Source organism: Stegodyphus dumicola, chromosome 8 (genome assembly GCF_044657685.1).
Source record: "Stegodyphus dumicola isolate Sdum_Otavi_A_Nest chromosome 8, ASM4465768v1".
Classification (NCBI taxonomy): Eukaryota; Metazoa; Arthropoda; class Arachnida; order Araneae; family Eresidae; genus Stegodyphus; species Stegodyphus dumicola.
The window spans coordinates 147,462,199-147,478,141 of record NC_140775.1 but is presented as its reverse complement, the minus strand read 5'-3'; the positions used below and the strand labels follow the sequence as shown (position 1 = coordinate 147,478,141).

General features: G+C 32.1%; 1 protein-coding gene across 2 annotated transcripts in view; it reads left to right on the top strand.

Annotated features, from left to right (window-relative positions):
* The window catches only part of LOC118186462 (uncharacterized), a 147,522-nt gene that overhangs the window by 118,488 nt on the left and 13,091 nt on the right, over nucleotides 1-15,943 (top strand). For both annotated transcript variants that reach the window (XM_035356564.2, XM_035356563.2), the window contains exons 33-37: nucleotides 1,287-1,350; nucleotides 5,215-5,378; nucleotides 6,713-6,791; nucleotides 6,929-6,983; nucleotides 12,686-12,762. In XM_035356564.2, coding sequence (XP_035212455.1) covers nucleotides 1,287-1,350; nucleotides 5,215-5,378; nucleotides 6,713-6,791; nucleotides 6,929-6,983; nucleotides 12,686-12,762 — 439 coding nt within the window. The remainder of the gene's footprint in view (nucleotides 1-1,286; nucleotides 1,351-5,214; nucleotides 5,379-6,712; nucleotides 6,792-6,928; nucleotides 6,984-12,685; nucleotides 12,763-15,943) is intronic.

The following is a 15,943-nucleotide window of genomic DNA, read 5'->3' as shown; positions in this document are numbered from 1 at the left end:
GTTAAGAAGACTGCCATTGACCCCACAACATAGACGCCAACGTTTAGAATGATGCCAGACTGGAACAATGTGGATGACAGAATGGCGACACGTCGTGTTCTCAGATGAGTTACGCTTCTGTTTATCCAGTGACAGTCGCCGCATACGTGTGTGGCGTCGACGTGGAGACAGATCTAATGCGGCAGTAACTGTGGAACGCCCCACCGAGCGACAACGTTGCATAATGATTTGGGGCGCTATTGCCTACGGTTCCAAGTCACCTCTAGTTCGTATTCAGGGCACTATGACGGCCCAACGATACTTGGATAATGTACTGCGGCCGGTGGCAATCCCCTACTTTCAGGGGCTGCCTAATGCAATTTTTCAGCAGGATAACGCTCGACCACACAGTGCTCGCATTTGCCAACATGCTGTGCAAGGGATACAGAAGCTTCCCTGGCCACCGTACTCTCCTGACCTGTGACCAATCGAAAATGTGTGGGATGTGATTGCACGCCGTTTGCAGACTCTGCCCCTGCCTCGTTCAGAAGACGAACTGTGGCAAATGGTTGAAAAGGAATAGAGAACCATCCCTTAGGACACCATCCGCACTCTTATTGACTCTATGGCCTAGACGTGTTTCTTCTTGCATCACTGTCCGCGGTCCTACTGAGCCAACGCCGTTCTCGCTCTGTATTCTGCCTGTCATTTTGAAATAAAGATCACTTATTGCTGCTTGCTGGCTCTGTCTTTTTTCCAAATTTCATCACTTTCTGACCACCCCTTCTTGGTGTTGCATTTTCAATGTCAAGCAGTGTATATTTAGATGAAATAAAGTAATGGAACACTGCAAAGTAAATCTTATGCAGACTTCAGATTCTTAAGAGGGCAGATTTAGTCTCTTTTTATTCTAAAAATAATGCTGATGAACTAAAAAAAAGTGCTAAAACGACCACGTCTAAAACCGGTCATATCATGACGTTTCAGGGATGTCGACAAATTGCCAAGATGCAACGGCAAATATTTTGCGCCTTCACAACGTTGTAAAGACGTCGTAAACGTTACCACGACCACTTTGCAACCTCTCGGACCAGTGTGCAACGTCGTGTGCTACTTGGGTTACATGTAATATGGTAAAATTCGAAGAATAAATTAATTCTGGCTATTTTAGTAAAATGTATGAAACATTTCTATGGGATAAATATATGGCGTTGTTTTCATTTCATTTAATTTTCACTTGCAAAATTATTTTCAAAAGCATCTATTTTTATATAAGCGAATTGTAAACCTTATATAATATTTTTCAGGTTAATTTTGAAGTGGGTGTTACCGCTATCTAGAAAAGCTGTTGGCGATAGAGAAAAGTCTAAAGTTAGTAATAGTATTTACATATTCTTTAAAAAAATACACACACATATATATATATATATATAATTATTTCTTTACTCTCTATTTAATGTATGGCATGAAAATGTCTGATTCTTTGTCATAATAAAAAAATTATATTAAAAATTATTCCTCCTTTATTCCAGAATAATAATATTTAATTTAATAATCTCTAATTGAATAAACTACTAGGGTTCAAAACTTCTAACATTATCCATTACTTGGTAATAGTAAGCGATGTTTTGCAGATAGGGTTATTACCGTTAAAAAGTGCCATTCTATGGTACTTCAGACGCAGCGAGTGGTTGATTCACAATGATTTAATACAGCAATACAGTGGCCATCGTATCATGTGATGGCGCATGCAGTTCCCGAATAGGCAATATCAGAATTGGAGCAACGTGCAAACAAATTTCATCAGGCAAAATAGGCAATTTTGTGACAGAAAATCTACAAATGATCTCCAGGTGTTTGGAGATGCAGCTGTGAGTTGAACCATTATCTTCGGCAGATACTAGTCATACTTCCCTACGGTTAGGGAATCTGTTGAAGATGGCATACATGCAATACGGCTGGTACAGATCAGAGCCAGATGCAAAATTCAGAAAGTATAAAAAAACTCGCAAAGTGACATTCTGTAAAAATAATTCTCATGCAATCTGAAAATCTACAAAAGAAATAAAACAGATAATTGTAAAATTTAGAAATTGTCTCTGAATTTCTTTTCCGGTATTACATCTCAACTGAATTTTGTTAAAATCATACATGCAAGTGCCTAAACCTTAACTGACAATGATGGCCTTTTGTATTTCTATAGTGAGTGAAAAATGTTTACTACGTTTTATTGTTGTTTTATTGTTGTGTTAAATTTGGAAACAGCGGTAATGAAACATTTGAGATATTACAGTATGTATATTATGATGAGATATTTAGCCCTGATTTAATATTTTAATGATAGAGGCACTTTCAGGTGGTAAAACGAGAGAGATTGACAAAGCACGTTTTAGCAGATCACGCACTGAGCTTATAGATGTCAATATTGCCAGTCCATGGGCAGGCATTAAATAATGAATATTATGCTCATGCTCCTGACATTCCATTTGTGGGGAGGTATGGAAAAGAAATGCCAGATTTGTTCAACAGAGGCTTTTGCTAACGATAAAGTCCGTCCCATGTTGCTGCTATGACATTGAATGTCTGAGTTCCATGAAACAGCATTAAAGTACCATCCATGAAACCTAATTCTAGGTGGTTTGGTGGCATTCTTAACAACTCTGAAAAGGCAGCTGCTCGAAAAGAGGTTTGTTTCAGATAGAGAAATAGTAAAAACGTTGAAAGGGATGTCATGAAACGGTCTATTCAGTGTTGTTGAATTGTTCGTTAAGCGCTGGAAAAAGAGTAACTGAAATAAAGAAAATCATCAGATTCTGAATAAAAGATTTAAAAATGTATCAGTCATCCTATGTACTAATTAATTCCTTTCCTATGATAACAATCTTAAGGAAAATTATGTTTTTGTGCTATTCGATCTTGCTAAAAAAAGAAAAGCAAAAGCCTGCTCTATTTTCATACTCTTCCGATATGTACCCTTGTGCTCATTTTCTAATAAGTTGTATAAAACAACTTTATATAAAATAAGTAATTATACTTTGCCGGGTCAGAGGAGGTTGTCACCGCAGTGACAAAAGCTATGTGGTTGATTCCATCTATGAGTTTCGGGAGTTCTGCCTGCGTTGGAGTTGCGTCGTGTCTGACGGCAAATCATTATTGCCCGCGGACATTATTTAAACATAGATATGGATAAAAGTAATGTGGTATCAAATAAGCTCAAAAAACAACCAGCCTGAATTTTCTGGCTCTAGTTGTAGAATAAATGCAAAATAAATTTTTAAAAATATCACTATTATAGAATTCAAAATATGCCAAGATAAAGCTAATAAAGGATGCAAGAGTTTCGTAGCAACATGTTCATAATTCGCATAATCTGATCTGTGTTTCGTGGTTTCCATTAAGCTTTTCGATATTAATTAAGTTTTCCAGAAACAGCGATAACTCTTTTGTTTCTGTTGAGAGAATTTCTAATCGAAATTAATGCCAAACAAACGTTGAAATTATTTTACAGCTTATATTAAGAAGGCTTATTTCATAAAGCCCAGATGCTAAATATACTCTTCTAGTTGAGAAATTTTCAAATTAAGTCAGGAATTTTATGAATATTTTATGAAATATTATGTGTACCTCAGAAGCATTTTGAGATGGACGACAGAAAAAATTAGCTCTTTATATTTTTAGCGGGAAGTAAAAATTCCGTTTATTTAAGATTCTCTTGTGTTTTAATTAATTCAGATATAAACTTTCTTTACCTTTAAATGCAAAATTAATGTCAATATGACTAGTACACATGTTAATAAAAATGAAACAGATCAATTAATAGGATCGGCTTAATAGTGAATTTTGTTTTTTGAAAAAGACAGAACTACTAAAAACTGAAATAAAGAAAATCAAGAAAATGTAATGAACGAGAAGAAATTTGCATGCGGAAAAGATTAAAAATATAACCAAATTTGCTATCAAAAGTATTGAACTAAATCAACTACAGGAACGGAGACAAGATTTGAGTCATTAAATGCGTTGTTAAATATCTTAACGAATTTTTTAATGTAAAAAACTTTTTTTTTTTTTTTTTTTTTACTATACAGCAAATATTTTACTAATTTAATTTGATTTCAACGAAAAAATTAGATTTAATTCTTCACAAAATCCACCTCCACACTCATAATGTCGAATCCTTTTTGCGTGGAAGTATGCAACAAAGGTTAGCACTTAAACAAATAAAGCCTATAGCCATCTTTTGCTGTCAGCCTGAATATATAAGGTTAAACGTCTATAGCTGGACTGATTTCATTAATTAGTAGCATTATAAAAATTAGTTCTTTGCTTTAAAGTGCTACTAAAAAAATGCTTATTTACGGCAACCATCCTTTAATGAGTAGCTTAAAATAAGAACTTTAAATTAAACATAATTTGGAATAACTGAAAAAACCGCAAGTATTTTACTCTTCTTTTTGACGAACAGTGGAAAAGAAATAGAAAATCGTAATTTATTTTAGAAATGCAGTCGAAAATGCATTGAATTTTTTAAAAATTTAGTTAAACTAAGATATTTCGCAGTAAACATTTTTATTTTGCGTTTAAAAAATGTTATTTTTATTCTTTAAAAAAAATCAAATAAAAACCTGTTTAAAATATTACTCTTACCGTGCTTACATAAATCTTTCCATAAACTGTAATAAAACTATAAAAATTGTAACCAAATGCCGAAAATATATCTTTCATTATGGTCCTTCAAATGAATATATGCCGTATAATTCTACATCAGAAGAATTGAGTTACTTTTAATTTTTGAAGTTGGAATGTGTTCTGTTCGTCAAAAAAACCTAAAATTCATGAATTTATTGCTGCGAAATTATTCACTGAAAAATTGGAGATAATCTAAAATAAAGCTTCCGGAAACGATAAAAAGGTATTTGAGAAAATCAAGAAATATGTAATGAATGAGAAGATATTTGCATACGGAAAAAATTAAAAAAATATAAAAAAGAAAGATAAATTTATGCGTCCATTACACATAAGCAACACTCAAACTTATTGCTATTTGCGTAATATTATATAAAAATATTCAAAATATATTTCATTTCATTTAACAAATTAAACCATCGAAATTACGTTATTTATTTGCTAGTGCACCGTTATATATATGCATAATTTAAGTTTCTTTATCAGTTTCATTGAAAATTTTATACAGTTTTAATTATAAATGTAAAAATTCATATTTTCATTTCTTTGCAGTCAATGGTTATTAAAACAGTTGATTGGATGAGGAAGTCTTGTCATCAACTAGGGAGACTGATGGTTCAAGAAGGTTTGCTTCCAGATAGCCAGCTGATATTTTTTCTTACATCAGAAGAGATTAGAGACTTAATAATTTCAAGGAAACCGGGATTAGTTACAAAGTAAGTAAACTACATCTCAGCTTGCTTATAAATCTGAAACTCACTTCGTAAGTAAATATGTCTGAGTTATGCGCATATGTCTGATGTCATAAACTAAGTAATAACTGATTTATATATCTCTCAGATGGCAGACTGCATCTATCCATTGCCCAAGTACTCTTAAGCAATGCTGCTGGAAAAAATCAAATTAATCTTTAATTTTGCTTCTGCCATAATCTTGATAGAGTTCCTCCCTCGTATTCTGTCAAATTAAGTGACCTATTGGCTTAAGTTCTTGGACTTAAGCGAATAATCGCTTATGTCCAAAAACAGAAACGTAAACTCAAGAAGGGTTACTTACCCTTTATCTGCTCAAAATAAGATTAACAGTCGGCCCCTTTCTCAGGACGTACAGCAAAGCCTCCACTTGGGTTACTAAATTAGCACTTAATACGGCAGAGCGTAGTAACAGCTTAGAAAGACTTAGCCCAAAGGCAAACGCGCGCTATTCAGAAATCCTAACTCTCTCTCTCTTGAAGTCAGTGGAACTTGACTTAAGCGCTATTCTCCTTCTCACTTGCATTTAACGCGATTCTAAGAACTCATTCTGGTAGGGAATTGTAACCTGAAGCTAAGAAGTATAGGAAAGAAGCATAAACTTAAAATAACTATTATAAAATTAAAATATACCTTACGGTGTTACTAACGTTAAGATGGCTCTGGTTAAGGCTCATCCAATGGTGAGGGGGCAGACTCGGTTCAAATACTGATGTTAGGAAAGGATGTGAATTATTTATATAAAAATATGCAAAGAGATACAGCATATAGATCTATATCCTGCAGTAGGAACCAAGAGCATTCTGTCGTCATTTTCCCTTCTTTCTAAGTGAAGTAAGTTGTTAACTGACTGTAGTCACTTTTCATAACTATCCCGCTCAAGAATACTTTTTTAATTAAAAAAATGTTTGAACATTATTTTCCTCATTCCAGACTAATTTTTTAATCGGCATGCAACTTAAATCAACATAAATTAAGCATTTATCAGACGAAGATTGAGTGTGTAAAACCGATTAAAAATGCAATAATATCTAAAAAATATTTTTTTAATAATCGGAAATCTTCAGTCGTTGTTTAATGCTGATTTCAACTGAAAAAGGCTTGATATACTGCTAGAGGAAAATATTTCGTTGCGAGCAAAATGTGTTTTTTTATTTTTTAATAAACTCCATAATATTTCCAAAGTACATAGTCTATGACTGTCATTAAGTTTGGAAATATTGCAAAATGTCATGAAATACGCCTAAAATTTTGTCGAATGCTTACTGAACGTGACAAAATGTTTTTTATTTACAAAGGGCAATCAGAAGAAAACGTCTTCATCCAAAACTAGATGCCCTACAGTTCCCAGAAATTATTGAAGGCATACCTAAACCAGTAAGTAACAGTTTTTTCATCAGTAACGTATTTAAAATAGTTAAAAATTTTATAAATATCAAATGTTCTAAAATAAATGAAAACAGTATTTTAGATTATTTAGATTGCGTTATTAATTTCTTATATTTGAATTTTAGATTGAACAAGAACAGGAAAGTCTTTCAAAGTATTCAGAGTCCTTTACATTAACAGGTATGTAAAAAACTTCAATGATTATAGACATTAGTAGTAATACTGCTTAGCTTTTTCGTAGAATTTATAAATTTCACAATATACTATAGTATTTTATAGAACTTATTTTAAAACACAGCATTTTTCAATTTAATTCATTTATTTTTGCCAGGAAAAAAATCTAAAATTTAATGTAGAATTAAAAAATAAAATATTTTCTTACGGTTATTAAATAGTACATTATTATTGTCGAAAAATATTTTGTCAAATATCTGTTTGCAAAATATTACAAGTGAATTAACAACAAATTTGAAGGGAATGAGATTTGCATGAGAATTCATGCAAAATATTGGTAGCTTTTCTGTATCAAATTTACAATACAAAATATTGTAAGATTAATGAAGAAAACAAATCAGTTCTGATGGAGAAAGCGTAAATATCCCCAAGTAAGTATAAAAATTCTTTTAAAACTTTAAGTATTTCCTTTTTATTAGCATATTATTGTTACGGTTTTTGTATTTATTTAGCTATTTTTTGTAGAATTTGTAATTAAAATTGTTTTATATTCCCGTGCAATGCAGCGCGAGACTTATTTGAAGAGAAAGCTACGCGGGAAAAACTAAAATACAGGAACACGCGCATTTAACAGTTTATTAAATAGATATCTCATAATTGTACTCTTTTACTGTCCAGAGAAATCGAGAAAATAGCAGAATGTTCTCGTGCAGGATTAAAAAGCTTATAACAGCCGAAGAAAAACATCTCAATTCAGTTGTTTGGTAGTTGTTTACTTAGTGCTGTTATTGATTGTAGCGAATTCGCCGTGAGATCAGATTATCTTTCTCAGTATTTTGAATTGAGTTCTATTCAACATTTTAGTAGTATAAAATATAACTACTGTGAGATATTGCGATATTGTACGAATATCTCTGAGGAAATTTCAGCATTTTGTTTTATTGGTTGTGATAAGAATAAATTTTGGCTAAATCGCAGAATAGGCTGCATCAGTCGATGCTGTGTTTACTTCTCTTATGCTTGGACACGCCTTTTTATGACGTAATATTTATTACGCCTCTTCTTAAAAACAAGTTATAAGTATGCTATAGCTTCGTATTTAAAGAAAACTTAAATTATATTTTAACTGAGTTGAAATGGTAGGTTTATAATGTTCTGCGCGAGATTTTTTAAATTATAAATCTACTTTTGTGTGTTGTGTGGTAGTGTTAGCATTTAATGCAACGAATTATCTCTCACAAATGTATTATTAAGATACCAAACGATCCTTAGAAAACGATTAAAAATATTGAATGCATGAATTAAAAATTATAACCGTAACTTCTGAAAATACAGAAAAGCATTCTTTTGCTTAAAGAATGTTTTGATTATTGATGAGTGTGTCTAAATCGGTGCTTACTGCAGAATGGACGAGTATCTGAATCTGGATTTTTTTAATTAGTTGGAGCGAAGAGGCAAAAAGAGCGCTATTGAGTGGTGTATGGAGAAAAGTTTGATTACAATATCGTATAAGTGCCCAATTTGTGGAACAAATATGAAACTAGTAGAGAGACGGTTTTGAGACGTATAGACGATTTTGAGTGGTGCACAATGCCGAGTTTGTGCAATTCTGGGATGTTTTTTAAGTGAAAATAGATCGATGTGCACATGGGCAAAGCCAATGTGGTGCGCGATCCCGAGTTTGTGCAATTCTGGGATGTTTTTTGAAGTGAAAATAGATCGATGTGCACATGGGCAAAGCCAGTGTGGTGCGCAATGCCGAGGTTGTGCAATTCTGGGATGTTTTTTTAAGTAAAAATAGATCGATGTGCACATGGTCAAAGTCAATGTGTTGCGCAATGCTGAGTTTGAGCAATTCTATGATTTTTCTTTAAGTGAAAATAGATGGATGAGCACATGGACACCGAGTTTGTGGAATTCTTTGATGGTTTTCGAGCGAATACTGATCGTTGTGTAGAAGAGAAAACGAGGTCGTGTGTGATGCCGAGCAGTAATGTAACTTTATTTATGTGCAATGTTTAACATATCGTTAGTGTATTTTAAATTTGTATTGTTGTTTTAATTGTGAATTATATTTAAGACGTCATTTTTCATTTAAATTGTATTTTTAATTTTTTGGCTTTGATATGTTTATAACGCTTTCCGACTTACGACATATATCGATAGCCCGACGATCTACTCAACAGTAGCAAAATTGTTAACTTTAACTCTTGAAGTAACGTTTACCTCATATTTTAATACGTAGTGTTTGGTATCGTAATTGCACTTGATAATATGAGTTCATTGATAATATGTGTGTGCGTGCGTATGTGAAGCATTGCTTAGTGTTCCAAGTTTGTAGTATTTATTTTATTATATTATTTCTTTCATTCTGAGAAATTAGATTTTTTATTTATTAATGCGTAGAATTGTAGCATGCCTACACAGAATATGGCATGATTTAGGAATTTTAGAAACTGATATGAAAGCTGTGTAATGATGTTCATATGCAATAAAAAATATTCTTCTTTTTTTATTAATGTAAAGTTTAAAATTTTTAGAAATAATGAAAATTGTCTAATTATTGGTATCTAAGGAATTATGTCGTTACGTAGCAAGAAGGTAATTTGTAAAAATGATAAAATTGAAACGTTCCACAATATAAATTTAAATTTAAAAAAATATTTTATTTTTATAAATAAAAAAAATTATAAAAATAATAATAATAATTTAATAAAAATCTTTGAAAATATTGAAGCTCTACAAGTATTAGAGACTGCGACGTTGTTTATCGTTTTAATAATGGTAGAATTCGCTCACTGTATCATGGTAATTTTAAATATAAACAATTTATTATACTTATTATCAGTAACGCCTAAGGTTAAATGTTATAAATGTAAATTAAAAGTAAAGAATTTGATATTAATTTACAATAATAAACAATTTATTATTGTTATTTTTAAGAGAACATAGAAAGTACACGTAGTGTAAATGCGAGACTGCCATGGAACTTATAAGAAATAGACTAACCCAGTGGGCGGGGCGCGCGTCACCGACATGTTGGCAAGAAAGAGTAGGGACGATCTGGTTTACTTTAACATTGAAACCTATGGCGTTTGTATCTCATAACTCTTTTTAATTATTAAATGTGATACGTTGTATAGTGATGAGATTATGAAAGCCACAGTTTTTTCCAAATAGGATTTAATATATCTCATTAAAGCACTTTTTACTGCATTTCGCGCATTTTTTTCACGCGTAATTCTTGTACAAACATCTTTACTTTGGTAAAAAGGTAAAAACTCTAAGCACAAAATTTATGAACTTAATTTTGCGTAAAAATAAAGTAAAATTAAATAAGATTGATAGTACGTGATGCTTTGAAATAAATAAGTAAAATTAAACAAGTTCTGATAATTTTTTAAAAAAAATTTAATGAAAATTTTCAGGCAGTGATTTTCAAACAATAATAACATTACAAAACGATCATATTTATTTGATTATAGGATCATTAAATTATTAACATTAAAGTGGATTAGTTATTTTAATAATTCATAAAATTCGGAGCATAAAATTTTCTAAGCGTAATGAAAGGGAAAAAAAAAGATAAAATAAAATCCAGAAGTACTCAAATTTTGTATTACGCCCAAAAAGGAACCTTTTTTTTAAAGTTTTGTGTGTTACGTATATTTATTGAATATCATGTTCTTCGCCCGTAAACCAAATACATTTGAAAACAGCAAATCTTTAGAATTTCCGCACTGGAGATAAAACTGTTATTTTCCGTACAGTGCTCGCTCTGAACTCGTTGAGTTTTTTAATCAAAAATTCGTTAAAGTTTTACAAAATATGAAATAGATTAAAATAAATTCGAAATTCGGCCATCCAGATTCGGTTGGAGGATTACATTATTCAAAATTTGATGGCTCTAGATACTGCCGTTTTTGTCACAGTGCGAGAAACATACATGTATTCATGCAGATTCTTCATTATTTAATTTCTTTACACATAATACAGGGCGATAATATTTGGTAACAACAGTTTGCAAGGAGACACTGACACTTATAGTAAAACAGCGCAAAATTCCGCTTCGAAACTAACAGCCTTTCTAGGCGATCGCCGCTTTGGTTTAATGAATTAAATTAACAGTAAATAAAAAATAAAATTTAAAAAAAAAAAAAAAACACTTATGCAGAACTAAAAATAAATTAAAAAAATAGTCACTATAAAATGCAAGCAAAATTAATTATTACGGTTAAATACAATTTTAATATTAGAATTAAATGTATAAAAAATTTTAAGGCGTCAAAAGTGTTTAGCACTATGATGTATTATGAAAGATAATTGAAATAAAATTCCTTTATAGAAATTGTGCTATAATACTCATCTATAATTTTAAAAAAGCAGCACAATTTAGAATTTTAAACAAAACTTTCAAAAACTAGTTTTTAAATGTTTAGTACTTTTTACTTATTTACACCCATAAAAAGCATAAAAATTGCAAGAGAAAATTGCTTGTTTGAAATTTTCTATTAGTTCAGATTTAAAATATTATTTTCTAACAGAAGTAGTTACAAATCTCCTTACAGCATAGGAAAAGCTAAAAAAATATCCAGCCCTGCAAGCATGGAATATTATATAAATTATAATTATTTGGAACGTTAATTATGCTTGATAAATATGCTAAAGTTCTAAAAATCAATCTCAATTTCAAAAATAAAAATATATAGAAATTCTAATTTGTGAAATGAGGCGCTACATACAGCTTTTTCTTGATAATTATACACACTGCAATAGCCAACCAATGTTAAATTTCTGCAAGTCGTCTCTACTCCTCCGGATGTGATCAAGGTGACAGCCGGCAACGCTGTCACCTTGATCACATCCGGAGGGAGAAAACCCGTTTGCGTTAGTCTTATAAGGTCTTATAAGGTCCATGGAGACTGCATTGTGACGTCATAGTGTGTGTGTGTGTGTGTGTGTATTGAGAATACGGCAAAGCACACTAGGGCTATCTGCCTAAGGGGAGGGATGCCTTTCGTGGAGGACTTTCTAAGGGAAACTGGCTCGTATACACGTTACACATGGGGAAAACCACGAAAACGCCCATGCAGCCAGCCCGTTCGCGGGATTCGAACCTCGGACCGAACTACCAGTGTTCAGCGATTTTACCGCTCGGCCGCTGGTGGGCCATTGTGACGTCATAAGCTTAGTCCCACCAATTTATGGACGTCACGCAGCTCCTCCTACTGAACTTTGTTGATGCAGCCTATTCTGCGCTTTTACCATAAATTTCATCGATGAAATTTCCGATGAAATTTTATTCACATTTCATCGGACTTGTGCATTCAATCCATTACGAACCCGTACGCACGCAACATTATTAATAAATGGCAACGTTTTTAGCTTTTTCACTATGATATCAATTGAACTAGTACATTTCTACATACAAACAAGGTGTATTTCTCTTTTAGTAGAAACTTAGCCTGCTAATTGTTTAGCACAGTAATGTACTCACATAGAGCGATACCTGCTATTAACGTGTTTCAAATGAAACGCGGTTGAAAATAATTTATAAAAGTTTCACAATTCTCAGTTCTTAACATTAATTTGGTATTTATATCTTGCATATAGCAATCAATGCATTAAGTAAATAAACAAAATACATATGTTAAACTTAAAGAATTTTTGAATATCTAATTAAGTTTTGTATTATTATTATTTTAAAGGAACACCAGTGTGCCAAGGGAGAGTGAAAGCAAAAGCTAGAGTTGTTCTCTCTTTGAAGGAAGCTTCTACAATACAGGTTAGTTGAAACATTTTTCTATTTGGTGCTACTTTGGTAGACGGTTGCACGGATTTTGGCGATTTTTTGGTGATTTTTCTTTTGGCGAGTAATACGACTTATAGTAAACCCATTGGTGGATAAGTTATTTATGGTAACCGATACTTTGTTGTCCTTTTATTTAAAAAATATTGCGTTTTATTATGCATAAATTCCGTGTTTTAAATATTATTTATGGCTTCTAAATATTAAAAATGAATTTAATTTTGCATTTTTATTTGAAATAAAAATTTTATTGTTTATGATATTTTATGAAATTTTATGTTGTGGATGATGTAATCAATGACGTCACCTTACTTTAAAAGTAATTAGTTTTAACATCTATAAATTTAATCTTATGTTTTAAACATTATTTATGGCTGTTAAATATTAAAATACAATTTAATTTTGCATTTTTTTTGAAAAATTATTTTATTATGTATGATTATTTAAATAATTTTAATTCTAGACGTGATGTAATCAGCTCTCTGATTGGTTATAGAATATTTGTGCATTAACGAGCTGTAATCAGCTCCTTGATTGGTTACTGAAAATTTGTGCATTACCGCGCCATTTTCCTAGGAACTCTCCCACTTTTAAGAACTATGGACTGATTTTTCTGATGTTTTTCTACACGCGTTATGTGCATATGTATTCGAAAATCGTCAAAAGTTTATAAGTCTGGGATAGCGCATCCGTGCGGGAGCCCGCTTACGCGAACTGCGTTCGCCTGAGTAGTCTGTTTCAAAGATGAATGTTGTTATTGGTAGGTACCAAGAATTATTGGCATCGGAATCAAAAAATTGTCCTTGTGGAGGGGCGGTTAAAGGATCTTCGAAATCTTAAAAAACAATACCTATTATTGGATTTTTTTTTTAATTTTTTTATTTTTAATGTTCATGATCCATTAATTTGGCTCTAAATTGCTTTATCTATTTATAATTTTTTTTTTATTCCTGCCCTTGATATTACATTTTTCAAATTTTTTTCATTGATATCTAAATTATGATTCCGATTTTTTTTGTGGTACTTATCAATAAACGACAGGTTAAATGACTCAAAAAAATGTAAGTACATATTTTTCTTTTATTTTATAATTGTATACTTCAATTTTTGTTAAAAAAAATTAATACGCTATTTTCAAAAATTGCTGAGATAATTATTATCACATATGTTTTAATGTTAATTATATTCTATATAATGTATTTTAAAGTATTTGAATTTAGTAATACAGTCGATTCCGCTTAATTGGGACACATCGGGACCGGGCATTTTGTCCCAATTAAGCGAATTTCACAGTTTTTTAAATAAATTTATTTGGTTTTGGAAACTAAGACCAATAACCGGTAGTAAATTAAACAATACATATTTTTTCAATAATTTTAATAAATGTAAATTACAAATGGGGAAATTATGTATTAATATTTATCTAAAATTAATATGAATCTGAAATTCTAAATTAAAATTACAAAAATGAGTCAAGTGTAGTCTGTTTTTTGTTTTTGTAGCATTTCTTTTCTACAAAATCAGCGCAGATATTCAGTGCGGATGCAGGGCTCCCTTCATTTCCTTCCTGCATAAAATAACGCTGTAACGTGGCAATACATTTTTCTGCTTCCTGGTTAGTCACAGGCACAGGTGACTCATGTTCATCATCGTCTAATTTTCCATGTTTTGATTTAATACCTTCTACGATTGAATCCTCACAGTTTTCATTATCATCGTAGCATGGTAAATTGTTATCTATTGTTGAAAATTCTTCATAGTTAATACAAATAGGAAGTTGCAACATATCCTCATTTTCTATGTTGCTTAAATTTTCGGAAATTTCTAGGGGTTTAAAGCCACAATTAGTAAAGCAGTTCTGTATTGTAGTGGCTTTTATAGCTCGCCAACTATCAACGACAAACTGTATTGCTTGCAAAAGAGAAATTTTTGAACTTATCTCTCTGGCTGTTGTGGAAGTTGTTAATAAATTTTCATCAATGGATTCTAATATGTAATTAACCAATTTCCCACAATACAAAGTCTTAAAATGTTTTATTACCCCATGTCCATTGGTTGCATTAAAGATGTGGTATTAGGAGGAAGAAATTCCAGCTGTATATTTTGTAGATTGTCTAAATGAGAGTGTGCCGCACAATTGTCAACAATCAGCAAAATTTTTCTTCTTTTATGTTGTAAATTTCGGTCTCAACTGGTAAGCCAATTTCGAAAAATTTCAGAAGTCATCCACGCATTTTTGTTTGCATGGTACTCCACTGGTAAACCCTCCATGCACAACCCCTTAAAGCATCGAGGTCTAGCACTTTTTCCTATGATCAGTAGCTTTCGTTGTCAGTACCTGACATATTTGTACAGCATAACACAGTAATGCGGCCCATCGCTTTTTTATAACCAGTTAGTGCAATGTGTTTATAGCATAAGGAACCGTCTTGCGTAGCACGATAATAGAAGCCGGTTTCATCAGCATTGTAAATATCATCAGCACAAAAATTCTGTAAAAAAAAAGGAATTTTCGTAGTTTTCCACTGTTCGGAACTTTCCTTGTCGGCACTGCCCTTTTCACCGTGCTCTTTTTTAAATTTAATGTTGTGTTTTGTTTTACATCGCGATAACCACCCGTCAGTTGCTTTGAAATCACTGCGGCCCAGTTTTTTAGCTAACTCCTCTGACTTCGCCTTCAATATCGGGCCGTTGATATTTACGCCCCTGCCACTAACAATAGAAAACCATTGATCTAGTGCTTCTTCGACGTCTGGATCCTTCCCCTCGCGTTTCCTTTTGGATGTTCCTGCTTGTCCTTCTTGTAAAACCAATTCCTCACGCAGTTGACTTTCTTGTCATAAGACACGCGATATGGTAGATTTTGGTACTCCAGTTATCTCAGCGAACCGGCGATAACTTGTATTAGGTGGTTAGCTTTTTATTTTATCTAGCAAAGCAATTTTGCTAGAAAGTGTCAAATCATTTCTTGGCATTTTGGCAAGGGTTAAATTTTTGAACAATAAGTTTATGCACTGTTCACGCGCGGTGTGTATTGTGAGTGAATAAATATGCAACAATCGAAACAGTCGTCACGTACGAGGTTACTTTGATACTTTTGATATGCCTGTTTCAGCAGGAATTATATCCCGCTATTACAGGCACCTCAAATAACCCC